Genomic DNA, 26,420 nt, shown 5'->3' with positions numbered 1-26,420 from the left:
ATTCAGAATAATTGAGAATCTACATGCTTCCGTGATATTACTTTGAAAGAGGAGAAAATCCACCCTTTTACTTTTATCTATTGTGTGAACAAATGTGTGGTAAAACTCATCCTTGGTCTGCAAAGCTACAGTGTGATGTGGTAGAATTACCTTAGTGATCATGAGGGCAGATGAAGGGATTAGAATCATAGACTTGTAGAGTGGGAAGGTAACCTAAGGATCATCTAGACCAACCCCCCGCAATGCAGGAAAATGCATGGATTGAACCTGCAACCTTGGCGTTACCACATTCTAACCAATTGAGCTAATAGTGTGTCAGTTCACCAAATTATTCTCAAATAAAAGAGTTGTGCTTTCCTCCCCGCACTCCCATGACCCAAACGAGGGTGAGAGTTCAGGATATGAAGTATCATCTAATGTTTACTTCCAAGTAGCAAATACTGGAAGATCAGGCAATTAAGTTCTAGCTAGTGATAAATTTCCACTATATTTTAAAAGTGTAAAATTCCGCATTTGGAAAAAGAAAAGTTGGAAACTCCTGCTGCAGAATAAATAGTGGTGAATAAACTTCTTAGAGGGGAAGTCAGATTCACAATGTCTCTGTGTACAATCACTTTTGACAGGTTAGAAGAAGCCAGGAGGGAGCTTAGAAGCAAGGAGGCTGCCTTTCAGGGAATGCTTCAAGAGGTGGAACGAACAAGAGCTTTGGAGTTTAAGGCCTTCACCGAGAAAGAAGAAATGAGATCAAAACTGGAGGAAACCTACGAAGAGAGGGCAAAAATTGAAAAGGTTTGTTTGCTGTGAGTTGGGTTGTGAGTTTGAACAAAAATAGAGCAAGTTTGTACCACATGTGAGAGATTTTCAAGTAGGCTTAAATGTGGGGGTTGTCTTAACTCCATGACCCCTGGAATCGTGGTCAAATGGTCATGGGATGATGAGATTTGCAGTCTAGCAAAATCTGGAGAAGGACCACAATATAGCTATCCTTGCTTTCAAGAAAGTATTAAAGATATAGCTCATGTACCCTGGGGGCCGGATCTGGCCCAATCACCTTCTAAATCCGGCCTGCGGAATCAGCGTGTTTTTACATGAGTAGAATGTGTCCTTTTATTTAAAATGCATCTCTGGGTTATTTGTGGGACATAGGAATTTGTTCATTTTTTCCCCTCCAAAATATAGTCCAGCCGCCCACAAGCTCTGATGGACAGTGGACCAGCCCCAGCTGAAAAAGTTTTCTGACCCCTGGGTTGTATTCTTTGCCTTTAAGCTCCATTCACTATTGCTCTGGTGCTTCTCTTGAAATACAGGAGATGTCCTCGCTAAGGAAGCAGATTGAGTATCTTGCCGAAGAGAACGGGAAGTTGGTTGGTCACCAGAATTTAAATCAGAAGATCCAGTACCTTGTGAAGTTGAAGAAAGATAATGCTAAACTGATGGAGGTAAAATGAGATGAGAATCAATTTAGCTTCCGATGGGAGCTGGAACAAATACTTGATGAAGAAAATACTTTTGTACACTTAATAGATCTAATTTTTGGCCTTTCCATTCAACATTCTCTGGGGTTGCTACTTTGAGATAGGAGCTCTTCTTTCTAGTTTCTTGAGCCCAGACTCAAGTAGCTTGGTTCACAGATCCGAGTTTCTAAATATGTAAGCATGCCTGGGTGTCTGCATTTAACACTTGCAATTCTCGTTGAGTGTTATTCTCTCTTTTGCAGACAGTTCAAGTGCTTCGTGTTGAAAACGCTTTTTTGAAAAGAAAGAGTGAATTTGATCAAGATCCCTCCTGAAACGGCACCAAGAGTTTTAATTCTATTCACAAAGACATGCGACTGGGCTTCATCCTTCCTAGCGAAACGTCTCAGTCAGGGTTGCTGCGAATTATGTTACAAATTCTGAGTAAAGCCTTTTTGCTGCAGGTAGATCTTCTGCCTCAGTGAAATTCTCCTTTCTTACCAAGCCATGGTGCTAATTCAGTCTCATGTTGTAGGTGCTGGGATTCTCACCATGACTCCTTATTGATGTACTGTATTCGTATGAATTTTTAAGTTCCTTACTTTTCCTAGATGAATCCCTTTAGCACTTCTTTCAGAATGTGTATATACTGAATGTGAGGAAAATTAGATGAATTGTTTAATTGTTAATTTTTCTACTAGTAGGTTTTTCTTTCTTCAGTAAAACAAAACTTAAGTTTATATTTGATACTATAGGCAGTGTGAACTGCTTTTTTATTTGTAATTAATGGTCATTTTTAGCCAAACACCCTATAATATAAAAACATTCCTGTAAACGGTCCAAGACCAATATTAAACATAATTGTCAGCATTGCCATCTAACTAGCAGTGGTTGTGTGTGTCAACTGTACCCAGCTCATCCTGGAAGATCACAACAAACATTATTAATCAGACGGAATAAAATTAATGGATGCCTATTACAGAAGACTGGGAACGTTAGAATTTAAAACTGGTGCACAGGCACCAGAGGCAATAAACAAAAATATGTTGTGAAATTAAGTTGGCTCTGCAGAAATTGACCTGGATAATAGCTTGTTTCTTTTTCTTTTCTTTTCTCTTTGTATTTAATTTTTACTAGTTTTCCAAATTTTAACAAATAAATCCAAATTAATTAAACATTTTTAAAAATGATTAGGTTTTCCGCTCCTGTTGCATACATGTTATAAGAAAAAAAAAACCTCTTTTTCCCTTATGGGGTACCCAAGAGCCCATATAGAGTCCTCTATTTAAGTTCTCAATGGGGCAGCAGGTGGCGCTGTGGGTTAAAGCCTCAGCGCCTAGGGCTTGCCGATCGAAAGGTCGGCGGTTCGAATCCCTGCGGCGGGGTGCGCTCCCGCTGCTCAGTCCCAGCGCCTGCCAACCTAGCAGTTCGAAAGCACCTCCGGGTGCAAGTAGATAAATAGGGACCGCTTACCAGCGGGAAGGTAAACGGCGTTTCCGTGTGCGGCTCTGGCTTGCCAGAGCAGCGATGTCACGCTGGCCACGTGACCCGGAAGTGTCTCCGGACAGCGCTGGCCCCTGGCCTCTTAAGTGAGATGGGCGCACAACCCCAGAGTCTGTCAAGACTGGCCCGTACGGGCAGGGGTACCTTTACCTTTACCTTTATTTAAGTTCTTTATTGGTAGGAGAAAATAACACAGGCCAACCAGAGAATATTGAGAAGCAAGGCAGCTAGTAAGCCTGATCTTTATTAAAGCTGTTGCAACAGGGTATTCCCCACACAAGGGGGGGGGGAGACCTCGAGCACAGGCGCACAAGCCCTTATATATACATTTAAAATTGCTTGCCCTGGAGTCCAAGACCACTCCCAGAAACGTCATACCTACATCACAGAAAAGGCAGTCTACAACAGAAATCTGAGTGCATTGTTTATCTCCTGTCTGGCAAGTTACCTGATTGCATTACCTGGGTTTTGGCCACTCTTTTGTTATTAAAGGTGAAGGGACCCCTGACCGTTAAGTCCAGTCGCGGACGACTGGGGTTGCAGTGCTCATCTCGCTTTATTGGCCGAGGGAGCTGGCATACAGCTTCCGGGTCATGTGGCCAGTATGACTAAGCCGCTTCTGGCGAACCAGAGCAGCGCACGGAAACACTGTTTACCTTCCCGCCAGAGCGGTACCTATTTATCTACTTGCACTTTGAGGTGCTTTTGAACTGCTAGGTTGGCAGGAGCTGGGACCGAGCAACAGGAGCTCACCCCTTCATGGGGATTTGAACTGCCCACCAAGCCTTAGGCTCTGTGGTTTAACCCACAGCGACACCAGCATCCCCTTTTGTCATTATAACTACTTAATTCCTGAATCTAAGTCACAGGCTCACACCCTGTTCATATCTTGAATGTGCCCTTAAGACAGGATTTGTGAGGAAAGAGACAATGGGGAGGTTTCCCACTTTGACGTTAAAATTCTTATAAAAGGTAAAGGTACCCCTGCCCGTACGGGCCAGTCTTGACAGACCCTGGGGTTGTGCGCCCATCTCACTTAAGAGGCCAGGGGCCAGCGCTGTCCGGAGACACTTCCGGGTCACGTGGCCAGCGTGACAAAGCTGCATCTGGCGAGCCAGAGCCGCACACGGAAACGCCGTTTACCTTCCCGCCGGTAAGCGGTCCCTATTTATCTACTTGCACCCGGAGGTGCTTTCGAACTGCTAGGTTGGCAGGCGCTGGGACCGAGCAGCGGGAGCGCACCCCGCCGCAGGGATTCGAACCGCCGACCTTTCGATCGGCAAGCCCTAGGCGCTGAGGCTTTAACCCACAGCGCCACCTGCGTCCCAAAATTCTTATACACATGTCCAAATCTTCCTGATATACCTGCTTCATGGCTGTTTTTCAATCCTCTTCTCATCCCTCTGTTCTTTTTAAGCCATTTGCATAGCTATCCGCTCTTATAACTTGTTTCTAAAATAATGAATTCCCCCCTCTTTCCAACTTCCTTACTACTAGTTGGTAGCTAGTACTGTTCCTGCTTAGGGGGTGGAGTTTTTTACCTGGGCTCCTTTTCCATTATTTTTTGTGTGTGTGTGTTCCCTGCCTTCCCCCTTGTTTCTCCTCAGTATATATATATATATATATATATCTTCCACCTTCTCCCTCCCTCTGCGCATGTTGGGCATTTTTAAAGGGATTTTCCCCCCCTTAAAAATAAAGTGGTACAGAAATATAATAAAACTAAATACACTCTGTCTACGATCGCAGCCACTTTTTAAAAGAGGGCGGAGCAGGGCTGTCACGTGAGCTGACCCTACCCGGAAGAGCGTGTTTGGGAGCCACGTGGTGGGCGTCCTCTTGCGCACGTGTGTTTGGCGCGTCCGAGTCGCCATGCCAGCCGGCTGGGGAGCTGTCTTCGCCGCCGGGGCCGGTCTGCTGGGGGCGCTGGCCGCCTGCTCCGCAAAGCTGGCCCTGGGGGCGGATTACCTGCGGGGAGCCTGCGCCGCGGTCGTCGGAGGCGAGGAGGCGGCCTCTGGTGCCTGCTCCTGGGTAAGACGCGGCCTCTGCTCCCTCCCGAGGGCAGGATCGGGCGCAGCAGCGCTACGTTTGGGCAGCTGGGGAGGGATTTGTGGCCCGTTTGTCCCGGAAGAGACGGAAAAAAATTAATGGATGGATGTAGCGACGCGCACAAAAGCAGCTGGGAAGCCTCTCCAAGCGACCTTCCGAAAGCGCATCAGTTTTCATCCGTGCGTCTCATCCTACGCTGTGCTTTTAGTGTCTGGGTCTGATCCGTTTCCTGGCCACGGATCGCGCGCGTACACACACACACACACACACACGGTTTTACATAGGGGAAAGCAGAGATTTAAAAGAAACACGGCAAGCGCCCCGATGGTCCCTGTTTGTGCAAAGTTTTGGAGACGTCTTTATAAACTCGTTGCTTTGCGCGCGCCAGAATTGCCAGTCTTGTCTGGGGTTTGGGGTGTCTTGGGAATTAAATTTCCGGCCGGGAGGCAATTTTCTAAGGCAGAGGGGAGTCGTGGCTTTTCAGTGAAACAAAAGCATCACATTGGAGCTTCGGAGACTGAGCTGTGCGTTGGGAAATCTCATGTGCGGATCTCACTTTTGCCATGAGGTGGCTCTCCAGTTCTCCCTCTCCAGCTGCAATGTGGTGAAGAATCCTAATACTGAGGTTCTTGTAGGTCTGCAATTTGATCAGGGATGGGGAACCTTGCTGTAAAGTCAGCCCCGAATTTAGGGAGCTGTGGGTGGTTCCCCCGCATAGGGCACCTTTCCGACAGGGTTAATAATAATAATAATAATAATAATAATAATAATAATATCGAGATCCATTAAAAAAGGAACTGTTACCAAAAGGAACTATGGTGAAAATAAGAAATATCTAGGGGGGGTGGCAAAGGTCCTTGCTTAGGGCACCAGATTACCAAAGTCTGCCACTGGTCAAGTCAATTCCAGCTTTCAAAAATAAGAACCATAATGTCTTCCGCTAAAGGCATCCAAACACAGAGTGCAGAAGTGCTGCAGCTTGTGGGAAATGGTATCTCTTTTTTTGCAGATGACATAAGAAACCTGAGCATTGTGAGGCCCCCATTCTGTGGCTTCTCCCCAGCCAGCCAGCTTCCTGATGGTTGGTGCTGGAGGAGCTACAGTTCAGGCGGCATTGCCCTGAGCTTTTCACGGGACTCTAGCTCTAGCTCCCACAGTGCAGCTTACTTGCAAAGGTAAATTTAAGGATCAAAGTAAAGTTGAGTGGATCTCCTGATCTTTTCTTTAAAAAATAAATAGATGAAATGCAGCCACCGTGGGCCACCAACTTCTTCATTCTTTCCTTCCAGCACGGAATCGCCCTCCTCTCCAGTATGTTTGCCCTGTAGTTGGAGGACAAGGAAGCATCACTCTGCCTTCAGCTTCTCAGAGGGTATAAATGCTGTTCTTAGAAAAATCATAACTAAAATTATGGGGCAAACAGTAAGTGTGGAGGAGGGCAAATCAGAAAATCAATACAGTGGTTCCTCAGGTTACAGACGCTTCTGGTTATGCGATTTTGGGTTGTGCACTGCCCCAAACCCGGAAGTACCGGAACGGGTTACTTCCAGGTTTCGGCGCATGCTCAGAAGCACTAAATTGTGCTTTGTGCATGCACAGAAGCACCAAATTATGACCCACGCATGCGCAGATGCGGCGGGTTGCGAACATGCCTCCCGCACGGATCACGTTCGCAACCAGAGGTTCCACTGTACGTGGGAGAGGGTGAAATACCCCAGGACTACAATTTTGTAGCCTGCATTTCCTTAGGAATGCGCCCATTGGGAGACCCAGCCACAGATCTCCTGTGTAACATGTAGTTTGTCCTTAGATCCTCCTGGAAGATGCTTTTTTCCTCCTCTCTTGGCACACAGTGGGAAATGGATTGCTTCCCCATTCATCTTTAAGGTGCAACACAAAAGCCTGCCTGGGTGGCCACCGGGTAACCGAAGACACACCAAAGGTGTGGCAGAGGCCAGTTAATCCCCACGGTGAAGCAACGCCTTTCTCTTCTCTGTTTATTCAAAGGACCATTTATTTGTGCCCATTCCGTGCTTGATTCTCCCACTCGCACCCATTTCTTTTCCTTCTGGTATTCTGTCAGATCCACCTTATGTAAGCTGCCTGCTGTGTAGGGCAGACCCACAAAGGCAGGATTTGCATTAACAACAGAAACCACATGTGCCGGTACATATTCACGGAGATTTTCAGGGTCATTTGCCCATGGAGTTTCATCCTTGACAGACACACTTGGGACCCAAAATGCAGTGGGAAATGCCTGAAGCAGGGCTTGGGTCATGCTGCAAGTCCACAATAATCATAAATCATAATAATTTATTGACTTTTAGAAGACATCTGAAGCAGCCCTGTTTAGGGAAGTTTTTAATGTTTGAAGTTCTATTCTGTTTAATATTTTGTTGGGAGCCACCCAGAGTGGCTGGGGAAACCCAGCCAGATGGGTAGGCTATAAATAGGTAAAGGGACCCCTGACCATTAGGTCCAGTTGTGGCCGACTCTGGGGTTGCGGCGCTCATCTCGCTTTCTTGGCCGAGGGAGCCGGCGTCCAGCTTCCAGGTCATGTGGCCAGCATGACTAAGGCGCTTCTGGCAAACCAGAGCAGCGCACAGAAACGCCGTTTACCTTCCCGCCAGAGCAGTACCTATTTATCTACTTGCACTTTGACGTGCTTTCGAACTGCTAGGTTGGCAGGAGCAGGGACCGAGCAACGGGAGCTCACCCTGTCGCAGGGATTCGAACTACCGACCTTCTGATCAGCAAGTCCTAGGCTCTGTGGTTTAACCCACAGCGCCACCCGCGTCCCTTCCGGGCTATAAATAAATTATTATTATTATTATTAATTTATTTATTTTATTCATATCCCAGCCATCTGACTGGGTTTTCCCAGCCACTCTGGGTGGCTCGCAACAGAATAATAATAATAATAACAATAAAGTGATAAAACATCCAACATTAAAAACTTCCCTGAACAGGGCTGCCTTCGCATTACCATTCAAGAAGGGGAAATGATCTTTTAGACCATCCATGAAGATGGATAAACAATCGTATTCCCCTGTGTGTTTGCATTTATATTACGGTGGCCAGAGTAGGGATCCTGCACCTGTGGAAGTGGGAATTGCATTACAAGCTACCGCTCTTCCTCACACCCATTAAAAGTGCAGAGCCCTGTCCTCCTTTGCCTCAGGCCAGCCTAAGATGCTGTGTAGTCAGGAACTGGCAGGATGCCGACAGTGAGCACACCGGGGAGAGGGGGGCAGTGGTCTGTGGAGGACTGTACCGGCCGGGAGACGAAGAGTCAGAGGCAGGAGAAGCTTCAGAGCTGGAGGGAGAGGCAGGCCGGGCAAACGGAAGTGTTTCCCCACCCTCTCCTGCACCACTGTTTCCTAGAACCCGAAGGGGGCTGAAAAGGGATGAGCAGAGGACGTTGCCACACAGGCGCGGTCTCTGGCTGCCTGCATGCAGCCCATCAGGGGAAGGTACATAAACTGGTGGAGGGAGAGTGGTCCCCTGTTGCTGCAATTGGTCCACAGAGTGCTGATCTGGGAACAGCTGCCTAGTCGCTAGATTGGTGTGTGTAGGAATCCAGAGCTGTAGAAGTGACTGTGTTATCTTGGTCAATAAAGAGTTGACAAAGAGTTGGATTGCCTGGAAAGTGCTCTTGACATGTGTCCAGTGCTTCCTCGGCCCTCGTGAGGGTGTAATCTGCTTTGCCTTTACGTGTGTGGTTCTGTTTAAATCAGTTTGCTCTGTGTGCCTACGGCATGCGTATGGATATCTCTGTCCCCCGCAACAGGGCAATAAGCATGCAAATCTCACCTGAAGCTGCAAAAGCTGTTTGCTAATAGGAAAGATTATTTGCCAAGCGCAGTCGGACTTCGCTCAGAGTAAATACTTCGGAACTTGCCAATCAGAGTTTGTTTGAAGAAGGGTTCCTTGGAATGCTAAATTTAGTTGAGAAATGCTTAGTCATTTTTTTCTGATTTGGCTAAGCTGTTTCCTGAACTGTGGAAGAAAGATCCTGCTAAAGAATGCTTGAATTGGGTGATGTCTCCTCACATTTAAAACTCTTGACAGGCTCATCCATAATCTTTTAGTATTCCGCTCTGAGTTTATATCAGCGGCTTCTGAACCAGAGTGAATCTAGATCAGAACTTGGCTTTAGCTCACTAAATATGGGGCACATAGGTAATTATATATAATACACCAACAAAGATCTAAACTGGGACCAGAGTGGTCTTGTTTCTACTGACCCATTTTGCTTTCTTTACACTTATGCATAAAAAGCAGCTGATTCTCCCCCCTGCCCGAGCAAGCCTGTTTCCGTAGCTGTTGCAGAAGAAGTGAAGCCATTTCCTCCACAGGACAGAAGCCGATGGAGCTAGCAAGGCAGAGCACTTTGTCCCTGCTCGGCCAGCTCAGTCACTTATCTGGAGGGAATTCCTGGTCGCCAGCGGTGACCAAATGAGTGGTTAAAAACAAGGCTCCGTCAGATGCATCATAACCACCTGAATAAAGTTTACCAGTGTCTGTTTGTACCGTCTGAAATTTTTGCCATCACGCACAGCTGTGAGTTTGTTCTTCCAGAAGGATAGACTCATAGCTGTCAACCGTCCCTAATTTGGCGGGAAACTCCCTTATCCCAGCACCGTGTCCCGCTGCTGTCCCTTATTGATGATGTCCCTTAAATTTCCCGGGTTTCATGCTCGCCCGGCTCAGGAGGGAAGCAGCGGCTCAGGGTCCTCCGCCACGCGAGAGAGCGCGCGCACGAGCTGCCGCGTCTCCGTCTCTCCCTTTTCCCCCTCAGGGGCGTGTTGTGAGGAGACAGGTGGTGGCGGGCGGGCAGGCAGCCCCTCTCTTGAGAGACTTCTGCCGCGCCGCCAGGGGAAGCCGGAGGCAGCAGTCGTGGCGGCGGCTGAGGAGGCGGCCTGAGGGAGGAGGAAGAGGAGGGGATGGAGAGGGACGCAGAAGGGCGGCGCTTCAGCGGCGCCGCAACCGCCTCATGCCAGGCTCGCGGACGGCGTGGGCGAGAGTCTCTCTCCCTCCCCCCCCCCCCGGGTGGGGAAGGGCGGATGGAACTCCTCGCGCCAGGACGACGGCAGCCCCGACGTGCTGCTTAGCATACCCTCCAACCAGTGCAGCATCTTAATGTAGTGATTTCCCCCTCTGTATCCCTTTCATAACTCTATTTTTATAAATCATTTGTCCATCCATAGTTCAAATTTTTACGACACGTTTTCTGTCAATCCTACCAATGTATGTAACTCTTTACAATAGCTTTACAGCTAAATTATAAACTTTGCCCATTCTTTATGAAAGAGGTCTTCTTCCTGGTTTCTAATTCTGCCTGTAAGCTTTGCCATCTCGACGTCGTTCAGCAGTTTAGTCTGCCACTCTTCTTTGGTCGGAGTTGTAGACCCTTAGGATCATCTAGTCCAACCCCCTGCAAAACATAGTCAGTGGCAGCAAAAGCAGCATGGCTCCATCAGTGGCGGATTTCTGCATAAACTAATCCAAAATCCCTTATTTTGGCTTCTGATCCCTTATTTTTGAGGCTGCTGGTCCCTTATTTTCAAATCTGTAAGTTGACAGCTATGGATAGACTATAGAAGTTGACTTTGTAGCTCTGACTTCTAGAGACCATAAGGATGTGCCGCCTTTTCCTCCAAACTCCAGCCATCGCCTCTGTGATCCTAAATTGTATGGAGGAAGACATACTACTACTATTTTGTTGGCCTCCTCTGCAATTCTCCTTCATTCATTCATTTCTCTTGTTCTCTATATAAAGATTTGAGGGATGAGATTATCGTCCCTCTTTTATTGTCCATTCCGGGTCGCCCAACCACCGCCACAGTGTCTTTTCTCCTGGCACATCAAGAGGAGCAGGTGACGGCAAAGGTTGCAAGGTTTTTAGCTGGGGCAATCAGAATAAGGTCCACTATTTGGCTAGTGATTCAAAACCCTAAAATGTATTTTATATAATTGACTTTTTATTTCTATTCTTTGTATATCGTATTGTTGTTTTATTGCTATAGCTGATGGCTGATGCAAATAAAGATTCATTCATTCATTCATTCTTCCCCTGAAGAACTTCATACAAAACGAAGAATTGACCTGTGCCACAAACTAGATTTAATGCACACTCATATCAGAGTGCGCTGTAAATTGATACCTATAGTCTTTTATATACTAAACTTTTATGCCCTTCTTTTAGCTTCTTGTAGTGTTTTTTTATATACCTTCTGTTTTAATACTTTTTAGCTTTCCAAAATGACTGTACCCCACCCTACTCATGCTGGTCTATGACCGTAATAAAGATTTGATTGATTGAAAAGGAAGAATGGAAATTGCTCTGTCGCCATTGGCACAGCAGATCCAGAACATGCAGAGCTCCCTGTTTTAACAATGCAATTCTCTCAGATCTCGCATCTCATGAAATGGGTGGGAAATGCAGTGCGGTTAAAATGTCCCTCCCCAATTGTTCCACAGTTGCCCATGATGCTTCGCATTGGATGCGGCGGCATCGTGCTTGCATGCAACACAGTCATGTGGACTTTCTTTGCCAAAGCCTTAAGATACTCCTCCTCGTCGACTACAGCAACTTTGACCTCAACAGCGTCTAACTTCATCTTTTCCGTAAGTACAAGTGATGCCTTAAAGCATGTCCTGATTGCGTTTAAAAAATAATAATAATTGTTTTTATTAAAGATTTTCTTGAATTACAAAGTACATTTGCATGATACTTTTGGAAGACCAGTTTTTGAGTGAGATGAGGAATTGGCAGGAAATTCATATACAGTGGTACCTCGGGTTACAGACGCTTCAGGTTACAGACTCCGCTAACCCAGAAATAGTGCTTCAGGTTAAGAACTTTACTTCAGGATAAGAACAGAAATTGTGCTCCAGTGGTGCGGCGGCAGCGGTTGGCCCCATTAGCTAAAGTGGTGCTTCAGGTTAAGAACAGTTTCAGATTAAGAACAGACCTCCAGAACGAATTAAGTACTTAACCTGAGGTACCACTGTATACCTTTTCTGTTCACGGGTATTTATGTAACATAAATCGGGCTAGGAGAAAGAGCCGCATAATGAAATTTAAGAATTGAGCCCCAATGCTGCTAATAATATAATACGTTAAACCAGCACAAAATAGTGAGGCGTTGCTGCTGGAGGAGGAAATGTTATTTTTAGTGGTGTTCCTTACTTTTAAAAAATGCCTCTGAGCACTTACATGAATCCAGGTTGGCAACTTCCCTCAGTGCCATCTTTCAGAGTTGCTTTTAACCGAACCTCTGATAATTCAGTCCAAATTTAATAGTGTCTTCTTGTAAGGTCCTTGGTTCAAAAACTCGCTTTCTGGAACCCCTTTAATAGGTGCTTGCGAGGTGTGTTAGATGAACAAGGCACTCTAGCAGAGGGAATCTTTAAAAAGAAGCTGTTTGTTCCTAAGAAGGAAAAATGAAATGTCCAAATGTAAATGCAATGTAAAATTTTGGGATTAAAGCACCTATTTTTCTCCGATTTCAACGTACAGTGATACCTTGGTTCTCAAACACCTTGCTTCCAAACAACTTGGAACCCAGACACTGCAAACCTGAAGTAAGTGTTCCAGTTTGCGAACATTTTTCAGAAGCCAAATGTGTTACGCTTCCAGTTTGAATGCCACGCTTCTGTTATGAGTGTTACTCTGAGGTCTGTCTGTTTTGGGCATTTATTTTGCTTTTTTTTCCTGGTTCTTTTTGTGGCTGTGTTCAGCTACAGATTGATTGATTGTGTGACCTGTAGTACAGTGGTGCCTCGCAAGACGAAAAGAATCCGTTCCGCGAGTCTCTTCGTCTTGCGGTTTTTTCGTCTTGCGAAGCAAGCCCATTGACGGATTAGCGGATTAGCGCTATTAGCGGTTTAGCGGCTTTTATCGGCTTAGCGGATAAGCGGCTTAGCAGCTTAGAAAAAGGGGGGGAAAGGAAAAAAACCCGCAGGAACTCGCAAGACATTTTCGTCTTGCAAAGCAAGCCCATAGGAAATTCGTTTTGCAAAGCACATCCAAAACGGAAAACTCTTTCGTCTAGCGAGTTTTCCGTCTTGCGAGGCATTCGTTTTGCGGGGCACCACTGTACATTGTTTATTGCTTTCATTTTATAGATCAATGGTCTCGTAGTAAAATTCATGTTAAATTGCTGTTTTAAGGGTTATTTTTAAGTCTGGAACAGATTAATCCATTTTGCATTACTTTCTACGGGAAAGCTTACCTTGGTTTTGGAACGCTTTGCTTTTGGAACGGACTTCCGGAACGGATTAAGTTTGAGAACCAAGGTACCACCGTATTCAGCTGCCCAGACCCCAGGGATGGGGAACATCCAGCCAATGGGCCAAGTTTGTTGTTATTATTACTATGTCTATCTGCTGCTCTTCCTTCCGAAGGAGTCCAGGGTGGCAGTTGTTTGAGTGGAAATCTCCTTCTTGTCTTTTCTTTCCAGGCTTTTCTTGGCAAGTTGCTTTTTGGAGAGACTCATGCCCTGTTGTGGTGGATAGGGATATCCTTAACCCTTCTCGGACTTTTGCTGCTCCACACGACACCACCCTTAGCAGAAGAAAAGAAAGAAAAGAAGAGTTGAAAACTCACCTGTGGGTTAAAACAACCATCACCCGGGCCTCCCAGCTTGCTTTACCTAACCTGTTACCTCTCGCTTTTCTTCATTGGGATGGATTTTGAGCCAATGTCGTCGTCGTACTGCAAAGACTATGGCATGGGTAGGCAAACTAAGGCCCAGGGGCCGGATGCGGCCCAATCGCCTTCTAAATCTGGCCCGTGGACTGTCCGGGAATCAGCATGATTTTACATGGGTAGAATGTGTCCTTTTATCTAAAATGCAACTCTGGGTTATTTGTGGGGCATAGGAATTCATTCATTTCCCCCCCAAAAAAATATAGTCCGGCCCCCCACAAGGTCTGAGGGACAGTGGACCGGCCCCCTGCTGAAAAAGTTTGCTGACCCCTGGACTATGGGGACAAGGTGACAGTGCAACGTAGCATGAAGGAGGAGGATCTTTGTTTTTGTTTTTTAAATAAATTTTTATTAAGATTTTAAAGATTACAGAAAAAAAAAGAAATAGAAATAATAACAATCAAGGAAAAAAAGAAAAAACAATACATATAAAAAAATCATCAAAAACCATAAAACAGAAGAAAAAAGATAAAAAACAAGTCAAACCTGTACATCACTTGCTTACATTCACTTATTTCCTTGACCTCCTCACACCTCCCATTTTTGTATTCTAATTCAATTTGTTATTTCAGCAAATCCTTCTAACCTTATTTTTATCTTAATAATTTGTCTTAATATACTATAATTTTACATTCTCTCTTTCACCAACTCATTTTTACTTAATCCTTTATGTCATTTCTACTAAAACCACATAATTTTCTTTTCCCAACATCTTTCTAGCAATCCTTAATTTTGCAATATTTTTGAAAATAAACTTTGAATTTTTTCCAGTCTTCTTCCACCGACTCTTCTCCTTGGTCCCGGATTCTGCCAGTCACCTCGGCCAGTTCCATGTACTCCATCACCTTCATCTGCCATTCTTCCCGGGTGGGTAGATCTTGTGTCTGAAGGAGGAGGATCTTTGAGGAGAGACATTGGCGTCTCCCTGGCCTCTGAGGTAACACTTCGGGGCATTTGGTAAACGACAGTTAACCACCAAGCTAGACGTCATATGTGGCCCAGAGCTACCAAGACTTATTGAAGCAAATGTTCTTTCACAGTTCCTAAAGGGGATGTCATTGGTCTCTTTGGCTAGGCTGTCAAATCAATGCATGTGTCTGGACCAACATGCGTATCGAGCACTCACATGCATGCATTCATACATGCACTACTACAGGCTTAGGCTCTTCGGCCAGCAGTGCCATTTTTCTAGAAAAAGAGGTGCCAGAGCTCACCTCCTTTCTTCTCTTAGAATGGCAATGGCGCCCACCTGAGAGGTGCCAGAACTGAGTTCCGGCTGAAGAAAAGCCCTGACTGCTAGTGTGATAGGAATTTTATGGTCTTAGATATATGGTAATGTTCATAAAAAAGGGACGCAGGTGGCGCTGTGGGTTAAAGCCTCAGCGCCTAGGACTTGCCGATCGAAAGGTCGGCGGTTCGAATCCCTGCGGCGGGGTGCGCTCCCGCTGCTCGGTCCCAGCGCCTGCCAACCTAGCAGTTCGAAAGCACCTCCGGGTGCAAGTAGATAAATAGGGACCGCTTACCAGCGGGAAGGTAAACGGCGTTTCCGTGTGTGGCTCTGGCTCGCCAGAGCAGCGATGTCACGCTGGCCACGTGACCCGGAAGTGTCTCCGGACAGCGCTGGCCCCTGGCCTCTTAAGTGAGATGGGCGCACAACCCCAGAGTCTGTCAAGACTGGCCCGTACGGGCAGGGGTACCTTTACCTTTACCTTTAATGTTCATAACCGCACATACATAGATCAGCACAGGAAGACCAACCTGGAACCATTTTGATTCCTAAACTGACCAAATGTTTTCTCGGCAAGGACCAAATGTTTCTCTGCATGGTCAAAGTGGAAAAGCCTCCCCATTGTCTTTTCCTTCACAAATCCTCTCTTAAGGGTGTTTGAATAAGTATTTATCACTACAAAAGAATGGCCAGGCTCCTCAGGCAATCCAATCAAGTAACCTGCCAGACAGGAGATAAACAAGGACAAGAGAAAAACAACATTTAAATTTCTGTTTAGACCACCTTTTTCTGTGATGTATGTTTCTGGGGGGTGGTCTTGATCTACAGGATGGAAATTTCAAAAGTCTTTATAAGCCCTTGCACAGCATTTTTGTGGGTCCTTCTCCTTTCCTGCGAGTGAGCAACAGATCAATAAAGATCCAGCTTACTAGCTGCTTTGCTTCTCAATATTCTCTGGTTGGCCTCTGTTATTTTCTCCTACCATAGGGAACCTATGTAAGGACTCTATATGGGCTCTTGAATACCCCATAAGGGAAAAGGGCATATTTTTATTTACAACACTAGCATTATAACATGTGTTTGTTACAAATGTGTGTTTACCTGTAATCTTAATGCCCACGAGAAGTTCTCACGCAGAAGAAATAAAGCAGGCATGTCCAAAGTCCATTTTAGGGGCCTAATCCGGCCCACCGTTCGGTTCAATCTGGCCCCTGTGGCAGTTTATTTCCTGGGGTAAACCCTAAAAAAAGCTGAACAACTTCAACCCAAAAAAAGGTCAACTTTGGTCAGCCCTCACGCATGTTCACTTCATCAAATCTGGCCCTCTTTGAAAAAAGTTTGGGCACCTCTGAAATAAAGGAAGACTGGTTTATTACATGAAATGAAAGTGACAGAATATATGAACGCTGCTTCAGACAGCAAAATTACAATTTAAGTGAACAGCAAATCCTGTACACCTTGATCTAAAGAGCGAGGGGATCCCTCACTATTCCCAGAAACCGACAGAAAGTGAGCGTGACGATTTTGCCACAGAAGCCACACTAGCGAGAAGGGAAGGGCTATTTTCAGCCAAAACTTGTCAGAACTCAATTCCAGCCCAAGTGAATAAGGGAGGTGTTCATGGTGAATTCCAGCACCTCTTTTTCTAGAAAAATAGCACTGTGGAAGGGTATATATGGTCTGTAGTGAAACACACAATCTGGCTGGTCCTTGTGAAAAATGGTCAGTGTTGGAGCTTTGAGAGCTAACCAGCCATTGAAAATCCAGGGTTGAAATACTCTTCTGAACCAGTGCATTCTAATGGCGAAGGAAGTGGGGCTTTTAGATGAGCAGTTCTTATAATTTCAATATTTCTATCGTTCTGTTGTCTCCTCCTAGAGTTTCCTGCCTGTTTCCCATTTTGTTTATTCTGCTTAATTAAAAGTTGAATGAATATAATCCTAGTGAGCTAAATGACTAAACTGGTTATCCTTGTTTGTTTACTGTCTTAAACTTATCTTGCTATTTATCTAGGTGGGAACCATTCTTTTACAGGAGGTGTTGATTAAATTTGGCCAGTAACTAGATTACATGTGCTGATCTTGACACAAAGGTGTTAGGAGCTCAATATGTCTCATTGATGCCTTCCAGGACAGGTTTGAGATAAGACTGGAAACAGGTTCAAGAAAAGTTCATAATGGAGATCTTTACTCATATTAAGTTATGCCAGCCTTTACTCATGTCATGATCTACGGTAATAAACAATAGAAAAAGCTCAGATGGACACACACTTATTCACACTAATTCTACATTTGCTTGCCTCTCCCACTTCACAGATGGTGTGTGTATTTTACACCTAGTCTTTCTTTTATATGTTCCAGTCTAACTGTACATAATAGACTTTAAATGACAGAGCCAAACTTGAAAACACAGGGATTGATGCTTCTGGAAACATTGCTTAGTATAATCCTGTAGCAATTGTTAGCCCACCTTTTTTGTCTTCTCAGCCCCAAACCTTCACTTGTTCAAATGTAATCAGACCCTGATAAGGCTGAATTTGAAGCCAAATTCAGCCAGAGTCACTGAGCTAACCACCAACCGTAATGCCCATTTGCCCATCTGTGAAATGGAAAGAGTATGTGACAACCTTGGGGTTTGTGGTAGACCAGGTGTGGGAAACATGGTCTTCATTTCATGCAAATGGTGAAGAACAAACACAACAAGGAAGTGTGGTTTAGGCCGGAATCTTAAGGAATCTAAAAGGAAAGCACAGGTATCGCAAAGCAAAAAGATCTCAAAGCACAGGGAACTCAAAAGCACCTAATTTTCTGTGACACCACTGTTTGCCTGTTCATAAGACTTTCTTGTTTCTGTTCTGTTCTTCCATAGAACACACTACATCAGGGTCTGTCGCACCTTTGTCAGAAAAAAATAATAATTACCCAGCGCACCCCTGCAAATCTCTCTTCTTTAAGCGAACAAAGATGCAGTGACAAATTGGCATTCTTTTTATGTATCTATATTTCTACCTACATCCTACAACACAGGAAAGAAAGATGCTGTCGACGGACTTGACCACAGATCGGTTATAACTTGCATTTTGTGTGTTTGTTTGGAAAATAAAGTAATCACTGCGACTTCAACTCTGCGTTACATTGGTAAGCGTCATTACACAACAGGTGAAATGCTGTGAATTTTCAAAAAATTCTTCTTTATGCTTCCATACACACCCCTTATTTTTACTTAACACCCCCCCCAATTGTACCCAAGGCTACTACCACCCCCCAGGATCATTCCAGAGTCCCCCAGGGGGCGGTATCACCCACTTTGGGAAACACTGGTTTACAGAAAAGGAAAAAACAAAAATAATTGTGGCTCACTCGAGGAAGGAGCGGCTGGTCTGATCTCTGATGTGTTTTAAGTCCCATCACTGTAGATCACCAACAGGTTGGTATCAAAAGTACCAATTCACCAGGGTCTGGTACCACAAGAGGCCAATAACTGACTATGCTGCTTAGCCCCTCAGGTTGACCAAATTGTAGCTTAAAAAGGGTAAAGGACCCCAGTTAAAAGGCGACTATGGGGTTGCGGCACTCATTTCACTTTCAGGCCGAGGGAGCTGGCGTTTGTCCACAGACAGCTCTCTGGGTCATGTGACCAGTATGACTAAATTGCTTCTGGCACAACGGAACACCGTAATGGAAACCAGAGCTCACGGAAATGCTGTTTACCTTCCCACCATAGTGGTACCTATTTATCTACTTGCACTGGTGTGCTTTCGAACTTCTAGGTTGGAAGCAGCTGGGACAGAGCAGCAGGAGCTCACTCAGTCGCAGGGATTCAAACTGCCAACCTTCTGATCGGCAAGCCCAAGAGGCTCAGTGGTTTAGACCACAGCGCCACCCACAGCACATCAGTCTTTCCTGCTAAGTAGCTTGACAGCCTGGCACCCTGACTTGTTCTCAATTGAGCTATGGCCTGTTTGCTACTTGTCTGCTTCCTCTCTTCTTTCTCTGCTTGCAAATTGATCAAAAAGTAAATTCCGCTGAAACCGGTGGAGCTTCCTTTCAAATAAATGTGTTTGAGCTGTGAATGTAAGAATATAAGAAAGGTTAAGTAACACAGTTGCTTCAGTGATTTTGGAGAAGAGTCTCTGTTGCTCTATCACTCCAATCGAGCCATTTGCAGCTTGGCAGCCCCTCTGTTATTTGACATTTAAAATACGTTTGGGCAATCTCAGCAAATTGGAACATCGTTTTTCAACCAAGCTCCTTTCTTCGCCAGTCCCACAGCTTAGAAGCCTTACCAGTAAGAGCTCCCAGGCTTGTTGCGGTTGGCAGGACTCCTCCATCTCTGACAAAAGCTTAAAGGTGACCTACAAAAAGCAAAGTAGGGAGTTGGACTTGTGTCATTTGTCACCTTCCTTGGGTGACAAAGAGCACCTCCTTTTTCAGTTCCTGATTCTCTCACAAAGCTAGTCAGGCTTTTGCTTGTCTTGGAAGAATATAGATGATGAAAGAATTGTTGGCAAGATTTTGACAACATGGAGAGAGAGATAAATGAAGAGACACATATTTTTATTTGGCCTGCTAACTCTCTGTGGGAAGAAAAACACAATGTATTGTTTGAAAATACAACTCTGCTTCTGGTTTTTTGTTTTCTAAAACATCATGGGGGAGTAATTAATGTATTAGTTTGAAGAAATTTCCATTACAAGAGAGAGCAGAATACATTGACAAACATCACATTGTACCCATTACAAGTGTAACCATCAAATATTCTCTCTTCAGAGTCACTAGAGATCAAATTTGTTGAAAGTGTAACAGGTTGTGCATGAAAAATCACACAGGAGACAGCTTAACAGGGCACCGTCATTTTAGAGTCAGTATATATCGGCCATTAGAACCATTTCTTCCTGAAATATTTCCATAGATATTTTGGCCATTATAAGCAATTCTCATACGTTGCCAAACCACTGATACTTATATTGTTAAAAGCCTTGGGCATTTATTTGATGGGAAAGTGAAACACAGATTTGCTGAGATAAAATAAATGAATAAAATTGGCTGTTTAGGAACTCCAGCATTTTAATGGAAAAGGAGGAGATATTATAAGGCTGCATTTAGCTTGTAAACTGCCTGAAAATCCATTTTGATAAAGGATAGTATTGACTATTTATTTGAATCAGTGTTGGTGATCTGTTCAGGGTTTTGTGGCTCGCTGATATTTTCACCGTCCACCATGATAACTGTTTTATGTGTTGCTGGTTTATAAATTGTCTTATAAATTAAAAAATTAAATTATTTCTCTGAATGCATCCTTAGCCTGCCAGCCCTTGGGAGGCGAAAGGCAGGAGTAGAATAATAGAATGGTAGAGTTGGAAGAGACCATGAAGTTCATTAGCCCAACACTCTGCAATTCAAGAATCTTTTGACCGATGTGGGTCTCGAACCCACAATCCTGAGATTTAAGAGTCTTGTGCTCTACCAGTTGAGATATGCTCCCCATGCAAGTCCTCTCTTGGCATATGTACTTTGCGGGTTGTCCTGGAGGCTATTGTGCCAAGTCTATAATACAATACAATAATCTTTATTGTCATTGTCCCATACAGAACAACAGAATTGAAAAAATCTACATCAGACATTCAAAAACCAACAAGCCTAATATCCCATCTATCCCAGCCTGGTTAACCCCCTAAAAACTCTGATACCTCATAATTAAATACAATATACTCCCATAGAGACTACCTTACATTGTGTTTAAAACCAAAATCGCATTTGGATAGAAACGGTTTCTCAGGCAGCTAGTCCTATTCTTTATACCCCTGTACCTTCTTCCAGAAGGCAGAAGCTGAAAGAGATCATTTCCGGGGTGTGCACTATCCTGCGCTATCTCTGCAGCTTTCTTATGGCACCTGGAAGCATAGATTTGATCCAAGGTGGGAAGAGTGCACCCAATTATTCTCTCCGCAGCCTTTACAACCCTGGACAGCATTGTTTTTTCCCTGGCCGTGCAACTCCCAAACCACACACAGAGACCATAAGTTAATACATTCTCGACAGTGCAATGGTAAAATGCCACCAACAGGTCCTTTGAGAGATTGTTTTTCCGGAGGATTCTCAGAAAATATAACCTCTGCTGTGCTCTCTTCACCAGGTCTTTACTGTTTACTCCCCAGGTACAGTCTATGGAGAACCAGTCTCTTGAAAAACGGCATTTGTGTTGACAAAAGCCTTAATCCGTAGGCTGCCACAAACACCTAGCATTGCCTTTTGACTTGCACTCATGCAGTTGATGGAGACACTGACATCTTTTTCTCCGCTGAGACCCAAAATCACCCTTCTCTTTTTTCCTGGCAGTGTATTCTTGCGTGAAAGATAAACCAGAAAGTCCAGTTGATGATGCATTCTTCCAGGCATGGCAGACCATAGTCTCTGCTGGTTCCCAAATGTGGGTTCCCTCCAAGTGAAGACATGACTTACAGGAGTTGCAAAAATAAACCTTTGTACAGTAGTGGCATCCTCACCATTGCTACCCAGTGAAATTCCCATTGTTTTAGGATGACCTGAAATTCACAGCCTGTTGTGATGGCCTGGGACTCAGGCTCGGACTTGGAACCAGAGGAGTCTCAGTCTGCACTGGATCGTTTGCCTCAGGCGTCATCTGAACCAAGTCTGGGGCCTGATCCTGAAGAGTCCCAGTCTGCACAGGTTCCCCTGCAACAAACACCAACTGGGCCGAGTCAGGGGCCGGAGCCTGCCCTGGCTCCAGATGCGGGGATTACCTCGTTGCCTTCAGCTGGGCCATCACTTACAGCTGCTCCACTACCAGTTGGGTCAGGGGAGGCTGAGGCAGCCCCTGGGTCTGGTAACCCACCGACGTCTCCCGAGCTGCAGAGACTGAGGTCTGAGAGAAGGAGAGACCTGAGTACTCGCAGGAGGAGTGCTCGCCTTCGTACGAAACAGGGAAGTGAGTCGCCAGGGGATCAGGACCGGCTGTTACCCCGACAAAGATAAAAGGCTGTCGGACCCCATCCCAGGTTGCGGGAGCAACATTGCTGTATGCCAGATCCTGCCTCAGATCCTGTACCTGTCCTTGCCTGGTTTCCTGCCTCGTGTCCTGCCTTGGCCCTGTCGGACTGACTTTGGATTCTGGACCAGTCCTGGACCGCGTTTCACGGGTTACCCCCGGGCCCAGCACACCTGTTGTACTTGGAAAGAGAATTACATGAAAATGATGTACCCGGTGGTATTTGACTCCTACCAAGCTGGCAAAAATGTATAGGACAAGTACAAATACCTGCTGGAAATGTAAAGAAAAAGAAGGTACTTTTTATCATACGTGGTGGACCTGTAAGGTGGTAAAAACTTTCTGGGAGATGATATATAATGAATTGAAAAAAATGTTTAAAACAACTCTTGTTAAAAAAAACAGAAGCTTTTTTTTATTAGGAATTACAGGTACTGACATCCCAAAGGAGCAGAAAAGATTATTTTACACATGGAACAACAGCCACCCGGATGTTACTAGCCCAGAGATGGAAAGAAGATGAAGTCCCTACCAGAGAAGAATGGCAAACCAAGCTGATGGACTAGGCCAAAATGGCAAAGCTGACTGGAAAACGCAGGAACCAAGAGGACAAAAACTTTACAAAAGAATGCGGAAAATGTAGAAGTTATTTAAGAGACCACTGTAAGCAGATGGAAACATTGGCAGGGTTCATTTATTTCAATAATTCAACTTAAAAGGTGAAACTAATATATGAGATAGACTCATGACATGCAAAGTGAGATATGTCAATATGTTTATTTGTTATAATTGTAATGATTATGGCGTACAGCTGTTGAAAACCCCAAATTAACAATCTCAGAAAATTAGAATATTAAATGAAATCAGCAAAACAAGGACTGCAAATAGAGCAATATTGGACCTCTGAGAAGTAGAAGCGTACATATGTACTCAGTACTTGGTCTGAGCCCCTTTTGCATCAATTACTGCCTCAGTGCAGTGTGGCATGGATGCTATCAGCCTGTGGCACTGCTGAGGTGTTATGGAAGACCAGGATGCTTCAATAGCAGCCTTCGGCTCTTCTGCATTGCTCGATCTCATGTCTCTCATCTTTCTCTTGGCAATGCCCCATAGATTCTCTATGGGGTTCACATCAGGCGAGTTTGCTGGCCAATCAAGCACAGTAATCCCATGGGCATTGAACCAGGTTTTGGTACTTTTGGCAGTATGGGCAGGTACCAAAGTCCTGCTGGAAAATGAAGTCAGCATCCCCATAAAGCTCATCAACGGAAGGAAGCATGAAGTGCTCTAAAATCTCCTGGTAAACGCCTGTGTTGACCCTGGACTTAATGAAGCACAGTGGACCAACACCAGCTGATGGCATGGCTCCCCAAATCAACACAGACTGGAAACTTCACACTGGACTTCCAGCATCTGGCATTGTGTGCCTCCCCATTCTTCCTCCAGACTCTGGGTCTTTGGTTTCCAAATGAGATGCAAAAGCTGCTCTCATCAGAAAAGAGATTTGGGGAGCCATGTCATCAGCTGGTCTTTTCTTTTTTTTACTAATTATCACTTTTAACTTTGTGTGATGGTGGGGGAAGCCGTGTTAGAACCAGCTATCTATACCAACTTGTATCACAGAAAATGTGCTATCTATATGCTATGTCTATATACCTTAAAATAAACCTATATACCAGCAGTGGGAACATAATTGTTTCTGAAGAGCTGGCCTTGGAAAACCTAGCCTTGAGCCTTGACAAACCAGCCACTTTGTGCAGTCATATACCAAAGGTGGAGAGGTGTTAGGTCGATAATTTTTCTTCTTCTCTTGGACAATTATGGGTTTTAGATATGTTTACTCCCAATCAATATTTGCTGTACTCAGCAGTCCACAACTTATGACCGCTGAAACATTATTATTTGCTTTAGGTGTTGACTGGTTCAGAAAAAGGTGGTGTCTGTTTCTGTAATCTCTGCAGTGTAAAGAAACAGGTAACTAACTTTATATAATAAAAACTATCTAGGTTGAATTGGGCAATAAAACACTTTTTCAGCAATAGTCCTTTGAAAGTCAGGACAGAAATTAGCACCAATCAACTTAATGGTTATTTTTCTTCTTCTTTACCCTTTTAAAGATCATGAATGGCAAATGCTATGAACGAAGGCTTCCATTTACCAAACACTTCCTTTAAAATAGAGAGCATTAACATAGAGCGCATTGCAGTAGTCCGAGCGGGAGATAACCAGTGCATGCACCACTCTGGCAAGAAGGGTCTCAGCCGGTGTTATATGGTCTTGGCGGTCACTCCCAGTCTAACGGCCGTATTCTGGATTAGTTGTAGTTGCCAGGTCACCTTCAAAGATAGTCCCATGTAGAGTGCATGGCAGTAGTCCAAGCAGGTGATAACTAGAGCATGCACCACTCTGGCGAGACAGTCTGCAGGCAGGTAGGGTCTCAGCCAGTGTATCAGATGGAGCTGATAAACAGCTGCCCTGGACACAGAATTGACCTGCGCCTCCATGGACAGCTGTGAGTCCAGAATGACTCCCAGGCTGCACACCTGGTCCTTCAGAGGCACAGTTATCCCATTCAGGACCAGGGAGTCCTCCACACCAGCCCGCCCCCTGTCCCCCAGAAACAGTACTTCGGTCTTGTCAGGATTCAGTCTGTTAGCCGCCATCCATCCTCCAACCATCTCCAGACACTCACACATTTGTATTTGTGTGTCCTTAAAATATCAGCTGCTGTAAGGCCCAAGCAGGAAGCATAATTTCAATGTTTATGCAAAGGCAATAAACCTTTTTTCTGTGTTGCTATTCTGCTGAAAATGGTTTCAGACGATGAACTTGTAAAAGGGTAAAAGAATATTGGGAAATAATTTATAATGAATTGGAAAAAAGAATGTTTTAAAGTACTTCCCCCCCCCCCAAAAAAAGTCCTTTTTGTTAGGGATAATTCAGATAATTCAGATGGAAACACCCAGGTGTCAAAAAAGGCTATTTATGTATGCGACTACTGTGGACCTTGTTTGTTAGTCCAAAAATGGAAAATGAGTGAGGTCCCAACTAAAGAAGAATAACAACTGATTGAACACATGCAGCTGGCAGACTTAACTTATAGAATAAGAGAACAAGAAGAATATATGTTTAAAGAAGATTAGAAAATGTTTAATGTATATATGGGTGAAGATTGTGCACCTTTGAAAACGTTGGCAGCATTAAGAAAAATTCAACAGTGTAAATAAGTTGTGATGGATGTAAAAATGGAATACTGAATGGCTTAGTTCAGGCACAGGCAAACTCCTGCTCTCTAGATGTTTGGGACTATAATTCCCATCATCCCTAGCTAACAGGACCAGTGGTCAGGGATGATGGGAATTGTAGTCCCAAACATCTGGAGGGCCGGAGTTTGCCTATGCTTGGCTTAGTTTATGTAAAATATGCATAGATCTATGGCATGCAAATTGAACCATGGAAGGAGAAGAAGGGAAGTCATTGCTATTTTAAGGTTGTTCAAATGAATATTCTAAAATGTAAAATAGAAAAAAGAATTATACAAGAAAGAAAATGGTTTCAGATGAGCTGCTTAAAGTTGGTCAATCTGGCTGGCAAGGCTTCAGCCTGGCACATCCTCCTGTTGTAAGGCGAATGACAAATGTTGCGCTTCCATGGAGACTAATGGTTACATCTGTTTGATTTTTTTCCTCAGGGGCAAGTGGGGGCCGCATACCAGTGGTGGGTGAGCCCCAAAGCCCCAAAGCCCAAAGCACACAAATGACACAATAACTTGGCCAGGCCAGAAGAGTTTGCAGCGTTTCCTCACTGAGCTAAGAAAGGGGCTGCCTGTTTTCAGCACCCAGCAGAGAAACGAGCTTCTTCTTCTTCTTTGGCCATCACTCAACATAGCCGAGTAAGATTGCCTTCCATAAACACGGTTTTCACAGTGAGTCCGTAAGTGACTGTGGGGGCGAATTCTGGATCCACATATCCTTCCACAGTGGGGACATAGGTTTCTGGGTGGGAGTTGATCCCAGTGAGTGTTTGCCAAGCGTGCCTTCCTCTTAGCATGTTTCTCCCTTTCGTCCTGAGTTTGAGTGTCTTCAAAGCCCACGACACCTCTGATAAAGGCTGCTCTCCAACTGGAGCGCTCAAAGAGTGAGACATGACTAAACCACAACAACAACAGGGTTCGAAATTCACCAAGTACATTTTGAATCTTGCTTTCAGCCACTTGCAACCAAGTGAAGATTGCCAGGCGCTGGGATTCTGCCCGACGTCTCCACCATCTGGAGGCGCGTGCCTGGACATCCTTGGATCTTGACTGCTTCCACACACTAGCAACGCATCCTTTCGAATTCTATCTGTGATACTTTATCTACACAATCAGAATGAATTTCAGGAACCCAAAAGTCGTATTGAAAAATACAACTTTCAAGCCATCTGGCCCAAACATGGCAACTAGGCATTCCATTTTGGCAAC

The 26,420-nt window shown here is 44.8% G+C and overlaps 2 protein-coding genes across 6 annotated transcripts in view; both read left to right on the top strand.

Annotated features, from left to right (window-relative positions):
- Positions 1-2,508, top strand: part of KIF15 (kinesin family member 15) — a 44,940-nt gene extending 42,432 nt beyond the window's left edge. The window contains exons 33-35 of the mRNA XM_079947167.1: positions 624-789; positions 1,308-1,439; positions 1,718-2,508. Of these exons, the coding sequence (XP_079803293.1) occupies positions 624-789; positions 1,308-1,439; positions 1,718-1,789 (370 nt within the window). The 3' untranslated portion in view covers positions 1,790-2,508. The remainder of the gene's footprint in view (positions 1-623; positions 790-1,307; positions 1,440-1,717) is intronic.
- A 2,279-nt stretch (positions 2,509-4,787) lies between these two features.
- TMEM42 (transmembrane protein 42) lies at positions 4,788-25,817 on the top strand. Of its 5 annotated transcripts, XM_079947478.1 has the most exons (5): positions 4,788-4,988; positions 11,490-11,636; positions 13,475-13,748; positions 14,494-14,589; positions 17,819-18,072. In XM_079947478.1, exons 1-3 carry the CDS (start codon positions 4,830-4,832, stop codon positions 13,610-13,612), a joined length of 444 nt encoding a protein of 147 aa, XP_079803604.1. In that variant the 5' UTR covers positions 4,788-4,829; the 3' UTR covers positions 13,613-13,748; positions 14,494-14,589; positions 17,819-18,072. The 5 variants fall into 5 exon arrangements, with proteins under 5 accessions (XP_079803604.1, XP_079803606.1, XP_079803605.1 ...); XM_079947480.1 differs by lacking the exons at positions 14,494-14,589; positions 17,819-18,072 and adding an exon at positions 25,650-25,817; XM_079947479.1 differs by lacking the exon at positions 14,494-14,589 and having other exon boundaries at positions 17,977-18,072.
- Positions 25,818-26,420: the final 603 nt, after the last annotated feature.

Source organism: Podarcis cretensis (assembly GCF_951804945.1).
Source record: "Podarcis cretensis genome assembly, chromosome: 12".
NCBI classification, from domain to species: domain Eukaryota; kingdom Metazoa; phylum Chordata; class Lepidosauria; order Squamata; family Lacertidae; genus Podarcis; species Podarcis cretensis.
Note: the sequence above shows the minus strand (reverse complement) of the source record. Positions and strands in the feature narration are given on the sequence as shown.

Excerpts from the sequence above, each read along its gene's own strand:
- TMEM42 (XM_079947480.1), top strand. The coding sequence starts at position 4,830 with ATGCCAGCCGGCTGGGGAGCTGTCTTCGCCGCCGGGGCCGGTCTGCTG. Across the intron at positions 4,989-11,489 it reads CCTCTGGTGCCTGCTCCTGG|TTGCCCATGATGCTTCGCAT; the intron begins GTAAGACGCGGC and ends ATTGTTCCACAG. Across the intron at positions 11,637-13,474 it reads CGTCTAACTTCATCTTTTCC|GCTTTTCTTGGCAAGTTGCT; the intron begins GTAAGTACAAGT and ends TTTTCTTTCCAG.